The following is a 15,191-nucleotide window of genomic DNA, read 5'->3' as shown; positions in this document are numbered from 1 at the left end:
GGCTAAGACTATTAAAACATATTCATTTTAGTTATACGCTCTAAATTATTAATTTTATTCTTTCTTGTATGAACTTACTCACTCACAGCAACACACACAAACACACACTTTTTGTTTTACACTGCCATTACCATTGCATGATTTGCTTTCTAGTACAAATTCTATTATTTGATCGTTTATTTATTTATTTATATGTATGTATGTATATCTCTCTGTATTCTCAGGCTGGGGCAATACACGCTTTGAGAGCAATCGACCCGTCTCCTTGCAACCCGATTCCATTAGCTTCTCGCGCGTTTCGGCCGAAAGCTCTAGCGAAAGTGAAGCTCAATCCATTTCCTCCGTATCCGGCATTAAGGGTAGTAAAAATAAAGAAGAGCGTCGCAGTGGCATGTTCCGCATATTTGGACGCAAAGGCGACAAGGAGAAGGAAAAGGAGAAGGATAAACGTCGCTCCAGTCAAACACCGCCACAGTAAAAGAAAAAAAGAAAACAAAGAAACACATATAGCGACAAATCAGTAAATTTATTTCATTTCGGACGATATTTTGAATAAGCATCCACCAACAGCTAACAAAAACAACAAAAAAGCCAACGAAAAAAAGAAAGGAAATAGTAAATAATAACACTATATTTCATTCGTCTCGTCGCCTGTCCCGATTTATTTTTTTTTTTTTATATTTATACAAAAAAAAACGTATGTAAAAAAAGAAAACACAACAAAACACAACCACAAACCATATTTAATTTTTAACCCAATCCCCACGTGAAACAAAAAGGTCTAAATTTTGTCTACTTAAAGGTATAAAAACAAAAAATATTATATAGATATATATAAAGTCAATGTTTTAATTGCATTAAAAAATATTACAAAAAAAAAAAACGAAATAAAAACAAAAAAAAAAAAAAAAAGCAAAAGAAAGAAGAATTGTAACTATAAGTTTGTTCGTTGTATAATTAAATTTAATTTTTTTCGTAAAACAAAAACAAAAAACCAACAAGAAAATATAATAAAAATATATAAATACATATATGTATACACAGTAAATATGAGCAATTGATATTGGATTGACCTATGAACACAGAGACACTATGAATCATATGGGCTAAAGCTAAACGTAATCTATATCATTAAAACAGTAATCAAATGGCCATTGGAATGTTTAATTTTATGCTTTCTCACTGTCTCTCCGTTCCACTCACAATTACCAGACAAAAAACTAAAGAAAAAAAGAAAGAAGAAACCTTTGACTCGGTTAGTCAGAAGAGAAATGTTTAAAGAATGAAAATTAGATTCCTTTCCTTATCGTTGGGGGATTTTTTTGTTGTCGATTTTTGGTTTAGTTTTTGTTTTAGTTTAACAAGGTTGAAAAGAAAAACAAATGACATTGAGTATATTTTTCATTCGAAGCATTTTGTATGCTATATATATTTATTTATTCAATGGCAAGTTTAACTGCAGACCTTAAATAAGAATTACAGATACGATGAGGATCAAACCATGGAAAGGGCCCTTCCACCGATAAATTTTTCCATTTTCATTTTGTGTGGGGGGATGGATGCTGGGTAATAGCTAAGCTATAAGCTAACAAAAAAAAAAAACTAAAAAAAAATAATATATAATGTATGTATAGCTATAGAGCTATAGTCCTAGTCCAAGTTTTCAAGCATTCCGAGTCCGTTGATGGGTCCTAACCATAGAGATGGCCATGCGTGGAGGTCGATTGGAATTGCACCAGATTGCCATGAGTCTGCACTGGTTGCTGGTAATAGGCAGCCTGATGATATAGAGCTGGCGATGCCGGCTCATTAACCTGAATCTGATGGTAATTGGTGATGGGCTCATGTTCAACAACTTCGCGAACCGTCTGGAAGGGATGATTGACCACAATGCGTCGCTTGTGGAAGGTCTCCGATGTGGCAGCGGCATCTGTGGGCGCGGGTGTGGCAGCTATGACACGTTCATTTGGCTGCAAATGGCCAGCGGCTCCATTGAGGGCCACATCGACATCTGGTTGGGGTTGAGCCGGCGTGGGTGTGGCTTGGGTGGCCGGCACCTCAGAAGCAGGGGTTTCAATTAATCTCTGAGATTTTTGCTGCAGACGAGAGGATCGCTGTTGCTGGTGTTGCCTATCACAATCAGGAGTAATGGTGGAGGCCACCACCACAGATTTATCGCCATCTTGTTGATTGGGTATTTGGATTTGAATATGTGTCTTGGGTGACGACTGTTTGGAGGAGGAGGAGGAGGAGGAGGAGGGAACTGTCTGATCGACCAGTCTGGCCGATTGCTCTGACTCAGGACTGAAACGCATTTGCGAATAGGGAGCACTGTACTCAAGTTCCTCGGCTAGAGGACTACGCTGACGCGACGATACCTGTGGATAGTAAGTGCGCGTTACTGAGGCTGGTCTTCCCGCTGGCTTGGCATACACTATAGTGGGTCCATTGTGATTGCGCAGATATGGCTTCAATTCGGCTACATGGGCTGGCACCTCTGTTATCCGGCGTTCCTTGGGCGGTGATTGAGCCTGTCGACCCAAATAGATATTGTGCTGGGATGGAGGCAAATGAATCTTGTGCTCATGCTTGATTATTTGTGCTCGCTGGCGTGGTGACTCCTGTTCCTGCACTTGGGCCTGATCGAGTTGTTCCAGGCGAGCTGGCTTGGCGTCCACATTGCCGATATTGGCATTGGGCAGAAACTCACCCGTGAAGTAATCCTCGGGATTGTAGGCTGGACGATTGTAGTTGGTTCTCTGCTGATAGCCACGCTGCGGCTGCGGCTGCTGCTGCGGCTGCTGCTGCTGCGGAGGAGGAGGTGATCGCTCATAGTTGGCCTCATTTGGTGGTATACGTGGATAATCCTGCTCTTGTTCCGGTCGTACAATCATATTGGGTGTTAGATTTTTCGTATTGATCTTGAATGAGTTGCCATTGCCATCGACGGCCGAAACAGAGGATGGAAGACGACCATCGGTGGCATCGCTACCACCAGAGGGCTGCTGCTGCTGCAGTTGTGACTCTACAAAGTCATCCTTGGGCGCCTGATCGTATGATGGCATGGTCGTTACGCTCGATCCAATGGTCGTCGCTTGTTGCTCCTTAACAGCCGGAGTCGGAGCTGGAGCTACCTCATAGGATGGCCGATACTCGTTGCCATTGTTATTGTAGCTTTGGGTCTGAATGTTGCCATTGTGATTGTAGGCAGAGGCAACCGCCGGATGTGGATGACCCAAGGGTAGAAGAGTTTCGCCCTTGGGTATCTTGGCCACTGGACGATCTAGTTCGACAACAAGAGTTCCAGCCGGCTTGATAACCACTCGCTCTTCAATGTCATAGAACTCCTTTTGGATGGCCGGATGGCGCACTTCATATTTCTTGGCCTTGAGAGCCGGCTGAACAATCTGTATGGTCTTGGTCACCAGCGGACGTTGGGGCAATGGAGCAGGAGCAGGCGGTGGGGCGTAACTCCTTGATGGTGGTGGCGGCAAATAACCGGATCCACCTGCATAGTAAGACTGGTCATTATAATCATCATAGCCCTGGCCATCATCCACTTCGGGTGCATATGGATCCTGATAGTCCACATCCTGGCCATCGTCGTAATTGAAATTTACATAGCTCGTGGCAGGCTCCGCGGGCTGAGGAGCCGGAGCAGCTGGTGCGGGGGCAGCACTGTTGACCCCAGAGCTACTCGAAGACGCAGACGACGACGAAGCGGAGGAGGAACTGGCACTTGCTGGTGCTGGTGCCTCGTATATGGGTTTGCTATCCTGTACCGGCTCCGGCGCACTTTGTGCGGCTCCCACTGGGGCAGCAACCTGACGCTCAAACATGCGCAATTGTTGCGATCTCGAGCCACCAATGGCCACAATCTTCTGTGGGGCACTGTCATCGGAGGAGCTCAGACTTACTTGCGATTGCGACTGGGTATAACGTTGTGGCGACGGACTCGATGTCTCAAATACCTAACAGAGGCGTGGCATGGAGGAGGAAAAGGAGAGATTAATTGGGTACACCGAGGTCTGGGGATTGAACTTACTGTTTCTACGGTGGGTCCATGACTGTGATACGATTGGATATAACGTTCGAATTCCTGATTCTGTCGCAATTGCTGATTCCGTTGACGGAACTGGCCGCTATGTGGACTAAGAGGGGCTTGTTGCTGATGTGGCAAAGGACGACGATTGTGACCACGTCGACGTGGCAGGCGTCCATTATGAGTAGCTGCCGGCGGCTGTAATCCCAGACCCTGACGTGGAGACAAGGATTGTTGGGATTGTGGGATTTGGCCTAGTTGTTGTTGTTGTTGAGGTTGCTGCTGCGACTGTTGTTGCTGTTGCTGTTGCTGCTGCTGCTGCTGCTGTTGTTGTTGCTGCAGCTGCTGCTGCTGTTGAGGTCGCTCCTGTAAGCGTTCAAAACGCTGCTCCTGCTCCGAATCCTCATACCTAAATGGACCTGCACGCAATTCAGCCGGTGCTCGTCCATCCACATAGCTAACATCAGCTGGATTAGTTGCCGGCTGTTGAGCTATGGTTATATTGACATGGGTGGCCGCTGTCGCCCAACCCGCTAGCAGGAGCACCACCACTGCCCGTCTCATCATTGTCAAATCCTGCCGAGAAACCCAAAAACCAAAATGCACTTAACAATCCACTGTCACACTATCCACCTGCCAAATCGAATAGCTCACTCGGACTGAACAATCATGGAACATGCCTCGCATATTTATACGAAACTAAAAAAACAAAAAGAAGAAACTAAATGAATTCCAAAGCCAGTGAAGATCGCGTTCGAAATGGAAATGGGGGAGCGATCGCGATCAGTGTCAAAGTCAACCACCCGAATGACCCGAACAAACACCCTGTTTAGGGATGAGTCTCATAGCGGAGATGTTTGCCCCAGTTCTCCTCGATTGGTGTTGTGTCATGCCTCCCATCCCAGCCCAGCTCCTCCCGCCCCACTCCATGTGTATGGATCGATGATCGATGATGCATTCAACAAATTGCTGTCATCGCTTTGACACTTGTTGTGGCACGCTCTGAATCCGAATCCGAAACAAAAACCGAATTTTAATTGCCCAAAAACAAACTGAAAAGAATCTCAGCATCCGTAATTGGCTAATGCCCGATTTTGATGTAATTGTCGGAAGGTCAACAATTGGCGACTAGTTTGAACTTGAATTTTACACTCAGGCCGATTGAGATTGAGGATTGGGACAGGCACTCTCTGCTGCTGCTGCTGCTGCTGCTGTTGGACAATTGGAAGGGGGAGGAGGTGGTCTGGGTGAGTGGTGGAAGTGGGGGGAGTTAGGGGGTAACTGGCAACTGCTAGTCAGGCAAATTTACGCAATTGAAGTTGGTGAAGAATTTGCAAAACGATTCCAAAAATAAAACCAAATCAAACCAAACTAAACACACACAATAACAACAAACACAACAAAAAAGAAGGTAAAGGTTAATGTGAAGTTTTCGTTTTGGTTGGAATAAATTGAAAACTGAATAAAATCAAAGCCAAGTGGGAATTGGTCGTGAATGGCTAAGCTGAGTATATGGAGGTTTTACTCATTCATTCATTTCGAATATACAAAATGAATATATTTTAAGATAAAGTACTTTAGTACAAACTAGTGTCGCAAAATGGCCTCGCCCAAAGGACCAAAAGTTTGCATACAAAATTCACATTTTCAATTAGCTCCAAATCGAAAGTTGGGGCTAAATTAAAAATTTGTGGTATGCAGTTTAACTTAGTATTGATATTTCCACAACTTCTTTAAAGACATCATACTTTTGTCTTGTAATATTTAAGATTTTAGCAAAAATGTCTTAAATATTCGCCCCCCCCCTAAAAACGGACTTTTCTTTGTTTAAATGCACCTGTGGAAAAAACAGAATAAACTAAGAAGACCATTTTTACGGTTCATCATCTGAATACAATAACCAACAAATTATTGCATTAAGTTATTTAGAAGCCGAGAAAATCAAAACTAGTTCTAAATTCGTGGCCGCCTTTGTGTTAAATATATATGTATATATACAATATTTACAAATCCTTTCCAGACTTTATACTTTTAAAATATGTCTTATATAACATATTTTCGTTGGAAACCATAAACAAATTATAAACTAATACGACTTTGAGTGGAAAAATGGATTTTCGCAAATTCGTAGACAAGTGATCTATAAATTTAAAAAATTTTTTTGAAATGCAATTAACAACTTGAAAGTATTGTGGAAAAGAAAAAACTTTCTTCGATTTTGGCAAATTAGAGTGATACAACATACAAAGAGCTATAAATAAGTTTTCCCAAAGTTTTGAATTTATAATCAATCTATGTATCGAGAAACCATTTGTAGTTTTGTCAAAATTGTTTGATATTAACAAAGCGTAACACATAACTCATTGTAGTTATATACACATAAATATATATATATATATATATAAATATATTTTTAATCATGACAAAGAAACAGTTATGGGAGCAGGGAACCTGTAAATTGGCACAGGTGCAAAGTATTGAAGGATTGAAAATGATCGTAAAAGTTGTTGGTCTGGCAAAGCGTTATAGGCAGGTGCACCAAGTCAACTTGGAGGTAAGTGATCATTTAGGTGAATACCTAAACTATATAAACCTATGTTTAAGGCGTGTAATGAATAGGTGTGTGTGTGTGTTGTGCCCTGCATTTGAATTAGACTATCAAATCACAGATATACATATAACGATGTTGTTGTTTTTTTTTTTTTTTTTTTGTATTTATTTATGTATTGTGGTGTTGAACAGTGAATAGATTAAATAAGGTAAAATATATAAACATGCTCTGCATGTGCCCATTACAAGCTACAGTCTAATTAGGTAATTGAAATCTACAATAAGGCCTCAATATCCTTGCTAATGTCCATGGGATCGGTGGTAGGGGCATATCGGTTGACTGGAATACCCTCCTTATTGATCAGAAACTTGGTGAAATTCCATTTAATGCCGCTGCCAAGGGTTCCAGTCTGTTTCGACTTCAAATACTTGTAAAGGGGATCGGCATTGTCACCATTGACATCAATCTAAATGTTTAATGATGATAGATTAATATTTTAATGACCAAACACGTTGATGATTCGTTACCTTGGCAAATAACTCGCCAATATCAGCTTTGGAATCCCTCAAATGACAGACCATAGCCTCACCATCTGCCTCTGGCATTTGTGAGTTGAACTGATTGCATGGGAAATTCAATATGACCAGGCCACGTTCACCATATTTCTCCTTAAGATCGGTCAATTTCTTGTAATTGTTCTTGGTCAAGCCACATTTGGAGGCGATGTTCACCACAAGCAAGACTTTGCCCTTATATTTATCCAGAGAAACATCATTGCCATGAGTATCCTTTACAGTGAACTCATAAATTGAGGTAGCATTCTTGTAATCACCACCGGACGACATGTCGAGCTGCAAAAACAAATTCAAAGATACAAGTGAGTAGAAGTTATGGGTATTAGGAAATACACAAGGTTTAAAGGCGAAAAGAAAATGTTAGATTCAATATTGGTCAGTAGGGCAGAAAAAGCAAGCGAATAAGTTATTAGTCAACTAGTCAACTACACACAACAAACTACTCACGGCAGCTGTTGTAGAGAACTGGGATGCAGTTGCCGCACAGCCAACTGGCAAGATTAGGGCACAGTAGCGAAGATTCTGTCTCTGAATTTGGCTCAACTCAATGGCTGGAGCTAGGACACGGGCACGAGTTGTATAGCACCTGAAAGCCTGCTTCGTAATGCTTTGAAACTGACGGAGATTCATTATTTTAAAGGCTGCAAATAGTCAGGGTGTGTTAAGAGATAGAGGGGGGGTTAAGTAAGTGTGCAAATTGTCATCTGTCGTAGAATACACACAAATGAAGGTCAAAAGTCATACTAGAAATTACCGATGTGTCACTGGCACACAACTAAATATAAAATTGCGTGCGAACAAGTCCCGATTGACCACGAATACTTATTACTACCCCATATCATGGACGTAAGGCCAAACTTTTGATTTATTCAAATAGGGAGACGAAATACTTTACAAATCGCAGAACTCAAGTCATCCAGTTCAAGGGGCTTTAATGTTTGATGGTGTAATATTGAACATTTTTTGATTAAGAATTCCTCTACGCCCTTGCTGATAAGTACCCCCGTTTTGGGCATGCAAGCAATAATTATACATAGTATATGAACGTATGGATTTTTGAATTATTTTGTGTAATTACTTGCATGGTAAAGTAGATGTACGAGCCCAAGGCTATGGCCAAGGCTCCGAACACAAAATGAATTATCGAACGACCGGACATTTTCTTCTGTTTATGGATGGATTTCACCACAATCTATACGATATGCTGGGATAGTCAGATGTGTGGATGTCGATGCTATATGTATGTTTGTATATATATAGAACCGATTTTCTGCAACCTCACGCTGATATGCAGCGAAACAAATAACACACTCACGCACACAGAAGTCGAAAGTGAACCTACATAAAAGTTAATCAGGGTTCAAAGTACAGTTAGTTTGCTTTGCCCAGGTGTTCGTTTTAATGTTGTTTACTATTACCACCGATATGTCACTGATATGTTAGAGCTAAAATTTCTGTTCTTTTTCTTATTATTTATGATGGTTCTGCTTACTTATTTATTTCGTAATCGTTTAGTTAAATTGTCAAAGTGAAATGCGGCCGGCAACGACGATAAACACAAATAAATAGCTTTTTTGCCCATAGAGCTGGCGATACATCGATGGTTTTGTATTTTAATAAAATATCAATGTTTGGCCGGCACTATCGATGTTTTTCCAGCTCTATGGAGCATCCAACATGCAACATGTTAGAAAATAGTACCAACATCGAGCAAAGAAGTCGAACTCCGACAAAGGAGTCAAACATCGATAGAGAGGCGGTAGAATTTTGGTAGCGCGCGTTATTTTAAATTATGAAGTCAATGTGAGATTCAAAATACAAAAAAATGTACGGGTGTTTCTGATTAGTTAAGTTTAGAATGTTAACAATAAACCAAAATCGAACATCACACAAGCAATAATAGTTTTTTAACTATTTATTCGACTGTTTTGTCCTGAACCTTACGATTTTTAAGTATTTTAAGTTTGAGATACATTTGATGAAAACAAAGCAAGCGAAATTGGTCATTAATATTCTATGGAGCTGCCAACTTTTTCTAAAACGTTCACACGACACTTTCCTTCTTGCTTATTTTTGGTATATCGACCCAACTATCATCACTACTTTTACTCGATTTGTGCGTGTGTTCGTGTGTTTTTTTTTTTTTTGCGAAATTCTTAGTGAAATGCAACAAAATAAAATTTTTATTATTATGCGAGCATTTATATGGGCGTAGAAAACCATATCGTGGTCCCGTTGTCTGCGTACTTTGGCTAAGCCAATTCACAACTGCCATAGAAGGGAGAGAAACAAATTCGAACGTATATTATATACACACATACACAAACATTCATTTACATCCATCCGCCCACATATACACTTACACACATAGAAGCAGGACTTGCATTTGTATTCGTGTTGGTGTTTTTGGAGGAAAAACAGCCTCTAAATGATGCTCTCATCCATAAACAACTCCTTCGAGCAGGATACGCATGATGCAGATGCCAATTGCGATGGTCCCGACTTGGATTTCATTTATGCAGATGTCGATACCTATCAGAATGAAATTGCCGAGCTTTATAGCTACACGGAATACAGTGAATTCCAAATGAATGTCAAGGCATTCGAGGATCAAATGGAATTATACAATCTGCCGCCCAATTGGCAGAAGCAAGATGCCAAATCCCAAAGAAGCATCGTAATGAAGCTAATTGATCAGCTGGAAGTGTCAAATCGTGATTTTCGTATGCAGGCAGCGAGATGTATTTTATATTTGGCTCAAGGATGTTGGGCAGAAGTGCAATCGGATGAGGAGCAACACCAGAATACCAGAGACAATGTACTTGCCCTCTATCAACTAGGCGTGTTCGCATCGTTTATAGATTTGCTCAATATGGAAATTGAGTCCGCCTGCTCGCCGGACATTGTGGCTGTGAAAATCACAAATGTCACTCTGGTCGACTCCACAGATATTCGTGTGATATTGTCGGTCCTGTACATTATAACGGAGACAATACGTGATGAGCGAGAGAAGGGCAGCGAGGATTATAAAGAAGTGTCCGAGTCATTTGTACAAGAGATTAATTCTCCACTGGCCGATGGTGAACTGTTAGCTGTCAAATTACTGGGCATGATTACCCGATTCTGTAGTGGGGCAGCTCCACAGTTCCCCATGAAGAAGGTTGTGCTTTTGCTGTGGAAAGTATCTCTGCTGGGTCTGGGTGGCATGGATGTTTTGAAGAACTTAAAAAACGAGTATAGGCTAAAGGTGGGCCTGGAACTCATCACCGAAGACACTTTGGAGGTGACTAAGAGTATGAGAGCTAGTTCACCACCAGCTACGGCTACAGATATACTGGAAAACCAGTATCCAAAACGAAATTTCAAGTGAGTTATAAATGGGTTCAGTGAGTTTTCATTTTTAATTGCTACTCCGTTTTTCTCTTCTTCTATTAGGCGATCGCTTATGAAGCAGCGTTTCCTTGATGAGCCCGAACAAATTGACATGGAATTAAGTGGAAACGAAACTGGATCCGCCAATCCAAATGCCAACAACTCGAATGCTAACAACGGTAGCGGCAATGGCGAAGATGAGCTCTCGCAGTACTATCGGCCCTTCGATGATCCCTCGTCGGGCACTTCCTCCTCCAGCACTGCCACGGCCAATCCCAATAATCAGCCAAGTCATACGCAACCTCCTACAGCTGTGCCTCCTATACAGATGACAGCTCGCCTGCCCTGGACACCGAAAGTTCGACAAAAGGATATCGATCAGTTTTTAGATATTTCTCGAAACAAATTTATTGGCTATTCTCTGATTGGTGACCATGAGAGTCTGGCTGGCCTCCCGCAGCCCATACACGAAGGATTTAAGACCCTGCAACGACACATGTATGTCAGTCTGGCCGATGTGCAAATCAAAAAAGAGGAAGATATCGCCAGAAATCCTATTTCCACACATGAGGACGAGATTAAAATGACGCCGGCCGAGACTTTGTATCAAGCCATATTGCCCAATCTACCGCAATATATGATAGCCCTGCTAAAGGTCTTGCTGGCTGCTTCGCCCACATCCAAATCAAAGACGGAAAGCATTAACATAATGGCCGATGTCTTGCCGAAGAAAATGCCATTGACGGCCACCCAATCTACCAAGCTGACTGTAGACATGGGTCGACACAAGGAGATCATTGTTAAGGCCGTGTCGGCTATTATTTTACTGTATCTTAAGCACTTTAAAATTAATCATGTCTATCAATTTGAGTTCATGTCGCAGCACTTGGTTTTTGCCAATTGTATTCCATTGGTCCTGAAATTCTTCAATCAAACAATTACCGAGTATGTGAATACCAAGAATTCCATTCCTCTGTTGGACTTCCCATCGTGTGTGATTGGCGAACAGCCGGATTTGAGTGGCGATAGCTTTGTCTACGGTGGTGAAATGTCCGACAAGCCGTATTCATGGCGCAATGTATTTTCCTGCATTAATCTTCTTCGAATTCTCAACAAGCTGATCAAGTGGAAGCATTCGCGGGTCATGATGCTGGTCGTCTTTAAATCGGCACCCATTCTAAAAAAGACTCTCAAAGTGCGGCATGCCATGATGCAGTTGTATGTGCTTAAGCTGCTCAAAATGCAGACCAAGTATTTGGGACGACAGTGGCGTAAATCCAATATGAAAACCATGAGCGCCATTTATGCTAAGGTCCGGCATCGTCTCAATGATGATTGGGCGTTCGGCAATGATCTCGAGTCGCGTCCCTGGGATTTTCAGGCTGAGGAATGCACACTGCGGGCATGTGTTGATCGCTTTAATCTAAGAAGATACCCGGAGGCAACACAAAAGTGCGGATCAGGAGGTGCTGGCGGTGGCGGCGGAGCTGGTGGCAATAATGGCACTGCTGCCCAAAATGCTGAAAATGCCCAGCAATCAAATATGAATGCAGGCAATGGTCACAACGGCGGTGACTCTAATGGTTATGGCAATAATGGCTCAGGTGGTGGTGTCGGGGGCGTTGGAGGCAATAATGTTAACCATCAGCAGCAGCAGCAACTCCATGACTATGGAGTGGAGGGTGGCTTTCCAAGTGATGAGATCTTAACACATTCAGATTTCGCATTCTTTGGCCATTCGGGTTGGTGGGATCGTAAAGTGGAACTAACCGATTACTTTAAGGCCAACTATGCTGTGTGGCTCGAGGAGGAGGTGTACAACAATCAAACCGATTGGGATGCCCTCTAGATGGGCATTGTGCCGCTGCCCCGTGGATCCAAAGGTAACAATCATTAATGCCACAGTTGGTTAATCAAAAAGTGTATGGACCATATCCGGCTAATCGCCTTTTTCTATTCAATTACAGATCATCGCGCCCCCCTCACATTTGAATCACCCCTATGCATATATAAGCAAAAAGTTATTAACTACCATAAAGTCTAAGCTTAAATATAATAAAACAAAAATGAACCTAATGCATTGATATAATCCATGTAGCAGCCGATCTGGAACGTCTGGCCGTGTGTCTGGAACTAAATAAAATTGGCTATTGGCAGTTCTTTTCCTGACTCTTCACTCAAACATACTCTAATCGATGATGAAAACATAACAAAAAAAAAAAATAATAATAATAATGCCTGTACATTTAATCATACCTACTTAATAATTAATATATTTATTATTTCTGTTCAACAAAAAAAAAAACAAAAACCGATAACAAACACAAGCGACAACAACAACAAAAAAGTAGAGAAACCGTCTCCGAAGCGGAATAAAAAAAAAAACAATTTACTAATGAAAAATCTAAAAATATGTAAAAGTAAAAACACGGAGATTGATTCTGATCTGGATCCATCATTAATTCAATTTGTGGTTAAATGTGTGTTTTATTTCGCACAAGAAAAAAATAGAGTTCTATTAGTTAATAGTCTTATATCTAGTTCAAATTACAATATTTACAAGGTGCATACGTATATACATATATATATATATATATATATAAATTTCAATATATATATATATATATATATATATATATATATATAGTACAATAATAATATTAACAGTTTCCCATTAACCGAGAACGTAATTTCTAGCATATACCTTCACAAATGGTTAGCACAAATTATTCTTATTAATTTTCATGTTTTCTTTTCTATACATAATACCAAATTAACAATAGTTAGCACAGCTAATACAGTAATTCATATATATATATGTATACATATATAAAAATTCCTGAACCTGATTTTCCTTTTCATTATGCATGAGGCTACACACTCACATGATTAAACTCGAAAATCTAGGGAGAGCGAGACTATATACTATATCCACCCAATTAAAGAACTATACTAAAATGTATTAAATAAACGTGAATGCATAAAGAAATTATATATATTACATATATATAGATATATGTTATATATAAAATTGAATAAATATTGATCTTGGGTGAGAGCCAGAGCGTAAATACAATTTTGACTATTCTCGTGTGTGTTTTTGCCGATAATAATGTAGATACAATTTTAAGAGAAGTTTAATTAATGGGTATACAGAAATAATTTGTAGTTTTGAATCCAGAATTATATACATTCTTGTTTCAAAAAGAAGAAATGAAATTTCTTATCAGATTTGGTGATGCATTTCTTGACCGTAACGTGACTTTAACCTTTTCTATATGTACATGTAATCATTATCATATAGTTGAATGTTATAACATTTTATTTTACACTGTTTCACTTTTTTTTTAAATTAGTCAAATAAGTTATATGGTAAACTTATTTGAGATTGATTTTCAACTTTTCTAAGCAAACGTAGATTTCAATTTTCTTCATTTGAATTTCATATTTACAAACTTAGGTACTCATAATTATTATTATCGGCTAACCCAATTGCATTTGAACAAACAAAAAATAAGGAAAAGTTAATTTAATCTGCTATATTACAATATTTTGTATGCAATTGGGTAGTGCTACTCCTATTGCTCCATGGGCAAAGCCGTTGACAATAAATTGTTATTACTGGCCGCCGCTCTGGGACCGACATAGAGCATTCCACCGAATCTCTTTTGTTGCGGTGTACAAGCTATTTGAAGCGGCAAAGCTGAGCTAACCTCACAACGTTCCTCAAAATAATGGACAATACGTTGCAAGACAAATTTAAAGATCTTCTCTTTGGAGATCTCGCCATTTAAAAATGTTATATCTTTGCAATCTCGATAGTCACTAAAGTTTTTCTCATAGTAGGGCCACACACATAGTTCGAAGTAGCCGGTAACATCTGGAGGATCATAGGTACGTTTACGACGCCGTTCAAAGCATTTCTCGTAGGGCAAATGAAAGTGATACTTGAGATTGCATAGACCCAATAATTCCGGTTGATTGAATATCATAAAGCCCTCTATGAGTAAGACATTGATTTTTTTATCTTGCAGATGAGCGGCTATCCTCATGAGATGTTGTTGTTGCTGCTGCTGTTGTTGCTGTTGCAATTGTACCTGATGTTGATGTTGATGCTGCGGATGATGGTGATGATGATGATGATGATGCTGATGGATGGCATGCATATTTTGATACTGATAGATTCCGCTGCCTGTTTGCTTATAGTAATTTGCATTATATTGCTGCTGTTGCTGATATTGCTGTTGGAATTGAAGAGCATAATGCTCGAAATTGGCATAGGATACAGCCGCTACCAATTGATCCGCAGGAACTGTCGTCGCCGCCGCCGCAGTTGTTGTCGTTGTTGTCGTCTCATGGTGAGCCTTCAGAATCCTGGCTATATCATTTAACATTTTCTTCATGTCCAAAGAAGTGAGAAGTTCAAAATTGATGACATTTAATTTCTCATTACGCTTATGCCGCCTATCCTCGACAGGCAGGAAGTAATCATCCTGCGATATTAGCTGTACTTCGCCAATAGTGTAAGGTGTATTCCATAAGGGTGCTCCGCATAATCCCTTAAAATAATCATGCAAGCCATGAGCCAATGTGGTTTTGCCGCCACAAGTAACCCCTGATATGCCAATAACCAGCCACTGGGGCATGATGA

At 40.4% G+C, this 15,191-nt stretch overlaps 5 protein-coding genes across 10 annotated transcripts in view; 2 read left to right on the top strand and 3 right to left on the bottom strand.

Moving 5' to 3' along the window:
* LOC6645828 (spectrin beta chain, non-erythrocytic 1) overlaps positions 1-686 on the top strand; it is a 37,294-nt gene extending 36,608 nt beyond the window's left edge. For all 4 annotated transcript variants that reach the window (XM_023177666.2, XM_023177665.2, XM_023177670.2 and 1 more), the window contains one exon: positions 225-686. In XM_023177666.2, the coding sequence (XP_023033434.1) occupies positions 225-478 (254 nt within the window). In that variant the 3' untranslated portion in view covers positions 479-686. The remainder of the gene's footprint in view (positions 1-224) is intronic.
* Positions 687-1,451: 765 nt separating this feature from the next.
* On the bottom strand, positions 1,452-4,715 carry LOC6645827 (mediator of RNA polymerase II transcription subunit 15). Its single transcript, XM_002068475.4, has 2 exons — positions 4,046-4,715; positions 1,452-3,971 (listed from the first exon to the last, which is right to left on the bottom strand). The coding sequence occupies exons 1-2, from the start codon at positions 4,607-4,609 to the stop codon at positions 1,692-1,694; spliced, it is 2,844 nt and encodes a 947-aa protein (XP_002068511.4). The 5' UTR covers positions 4,610-4,715; the 3' UTR covers positions 1,452-1,691.
* A 1,731-nt stretch (positions 4,716-6,446) lies between these two features.
* LOC6645825 (striatin-interacting protein 1 homolog) lies at positions 6,447-13,007 on the top strand. Its single transcript, XM_002068473.4, has 4 exons — positions 6,447-6,596; positions 9,633-10,534; positions 10,604-12,423; positions 12,508-13,007. Exons 1-3 carry the CDS (start codon positions 6,462-6,464, stop codon positions 12,387-12,389), a joined length of 2,823 nt encoding a protein of 940 aa, XP_002068509.2. The 5' UTR covers positions 6,447-6,461; the 3' UTR covers positions 12,390-12,423; positions 12,508-13,007.
* LOC6645826 (probable phospholipid hydroperoxide glutathione peroxidase) lies at positions 6,751-8,734 on the bottom strand. Of its 3 annotated transcripts, XM_023177694.2 has the most exons (4): positions 8,661-8,732; positions 7,616-7,809; positions 7,121-7,444; positions 6,751-7,059 (listed from the first exon to the last, which is right to left on the bottom strand). In XM_023177694.2, exons 2-4 carry the CDS (start codon positions 7,796-7,798, stop codon positions 6,868-6,870), a joined length of 699 nt encoding a protein of 232 aa, XP_023033462.1. In that variant the 5' UTR covers positions 7,799-7,809; positions 8,661-8,732; the 3' UTR covers positions 6,751-6,867. The 3 variants fall into 3 exon arrangements, with proteins under 3 accessions (XP_023033462.1, XP_015033234.1, XP_046868286.1); XM_015177748.3 differs by lacking the exons at positions 7,616-7,809; positions 8,661-8,732 and adding an exon at positions 8,247-8,394; XM_047012330.1 differs by lacking the exon at positions 7,616-7,809 and having other exon boundaries at positions 6,752-7,059; positions 8,661-8,734.
* A 769-nt stretch (positions 13,008-13,776) lies between the features above and the next one.
* On the bottom strand, positions 13,777-15,186 carry LOC6645824 (nicotinamide riboside kinase 1). Its single transcript, XM_002068472.4, has one exon. The coding sequence runs from the start codon at positions 15,184-15,186 to the stop codon at positions 14,119-14,121; it is 1,068 nt and encodes a 355-aa protein (XP_002068508.1). The 3' UTR covers positions 13,777-14,118.
* Positions 15,187-15,191: the final 5 nt, after the last annotated feature.

This window comes from Drosophila willistoni, assembly GCF_018902025.1.
Source record: "Drosophila willistoni isolate 14030-0811.24 chromosome XR unlocalized genomic scaffold, UCI_dwil_1.1 Seg8, whole genome shotgun sequence".
Lineage (NCBI taxonomy): Eukaryota > Metazoa > Arthropoda > Insecta > Diptera > Drosophilidae > Drosophila > Drosophila willistoni.
The sequence above is the reverse complement of the archived record's forward strand: the minus strand, read 5'-3'. Positions and strand labels throughout refer to the sequence as shown.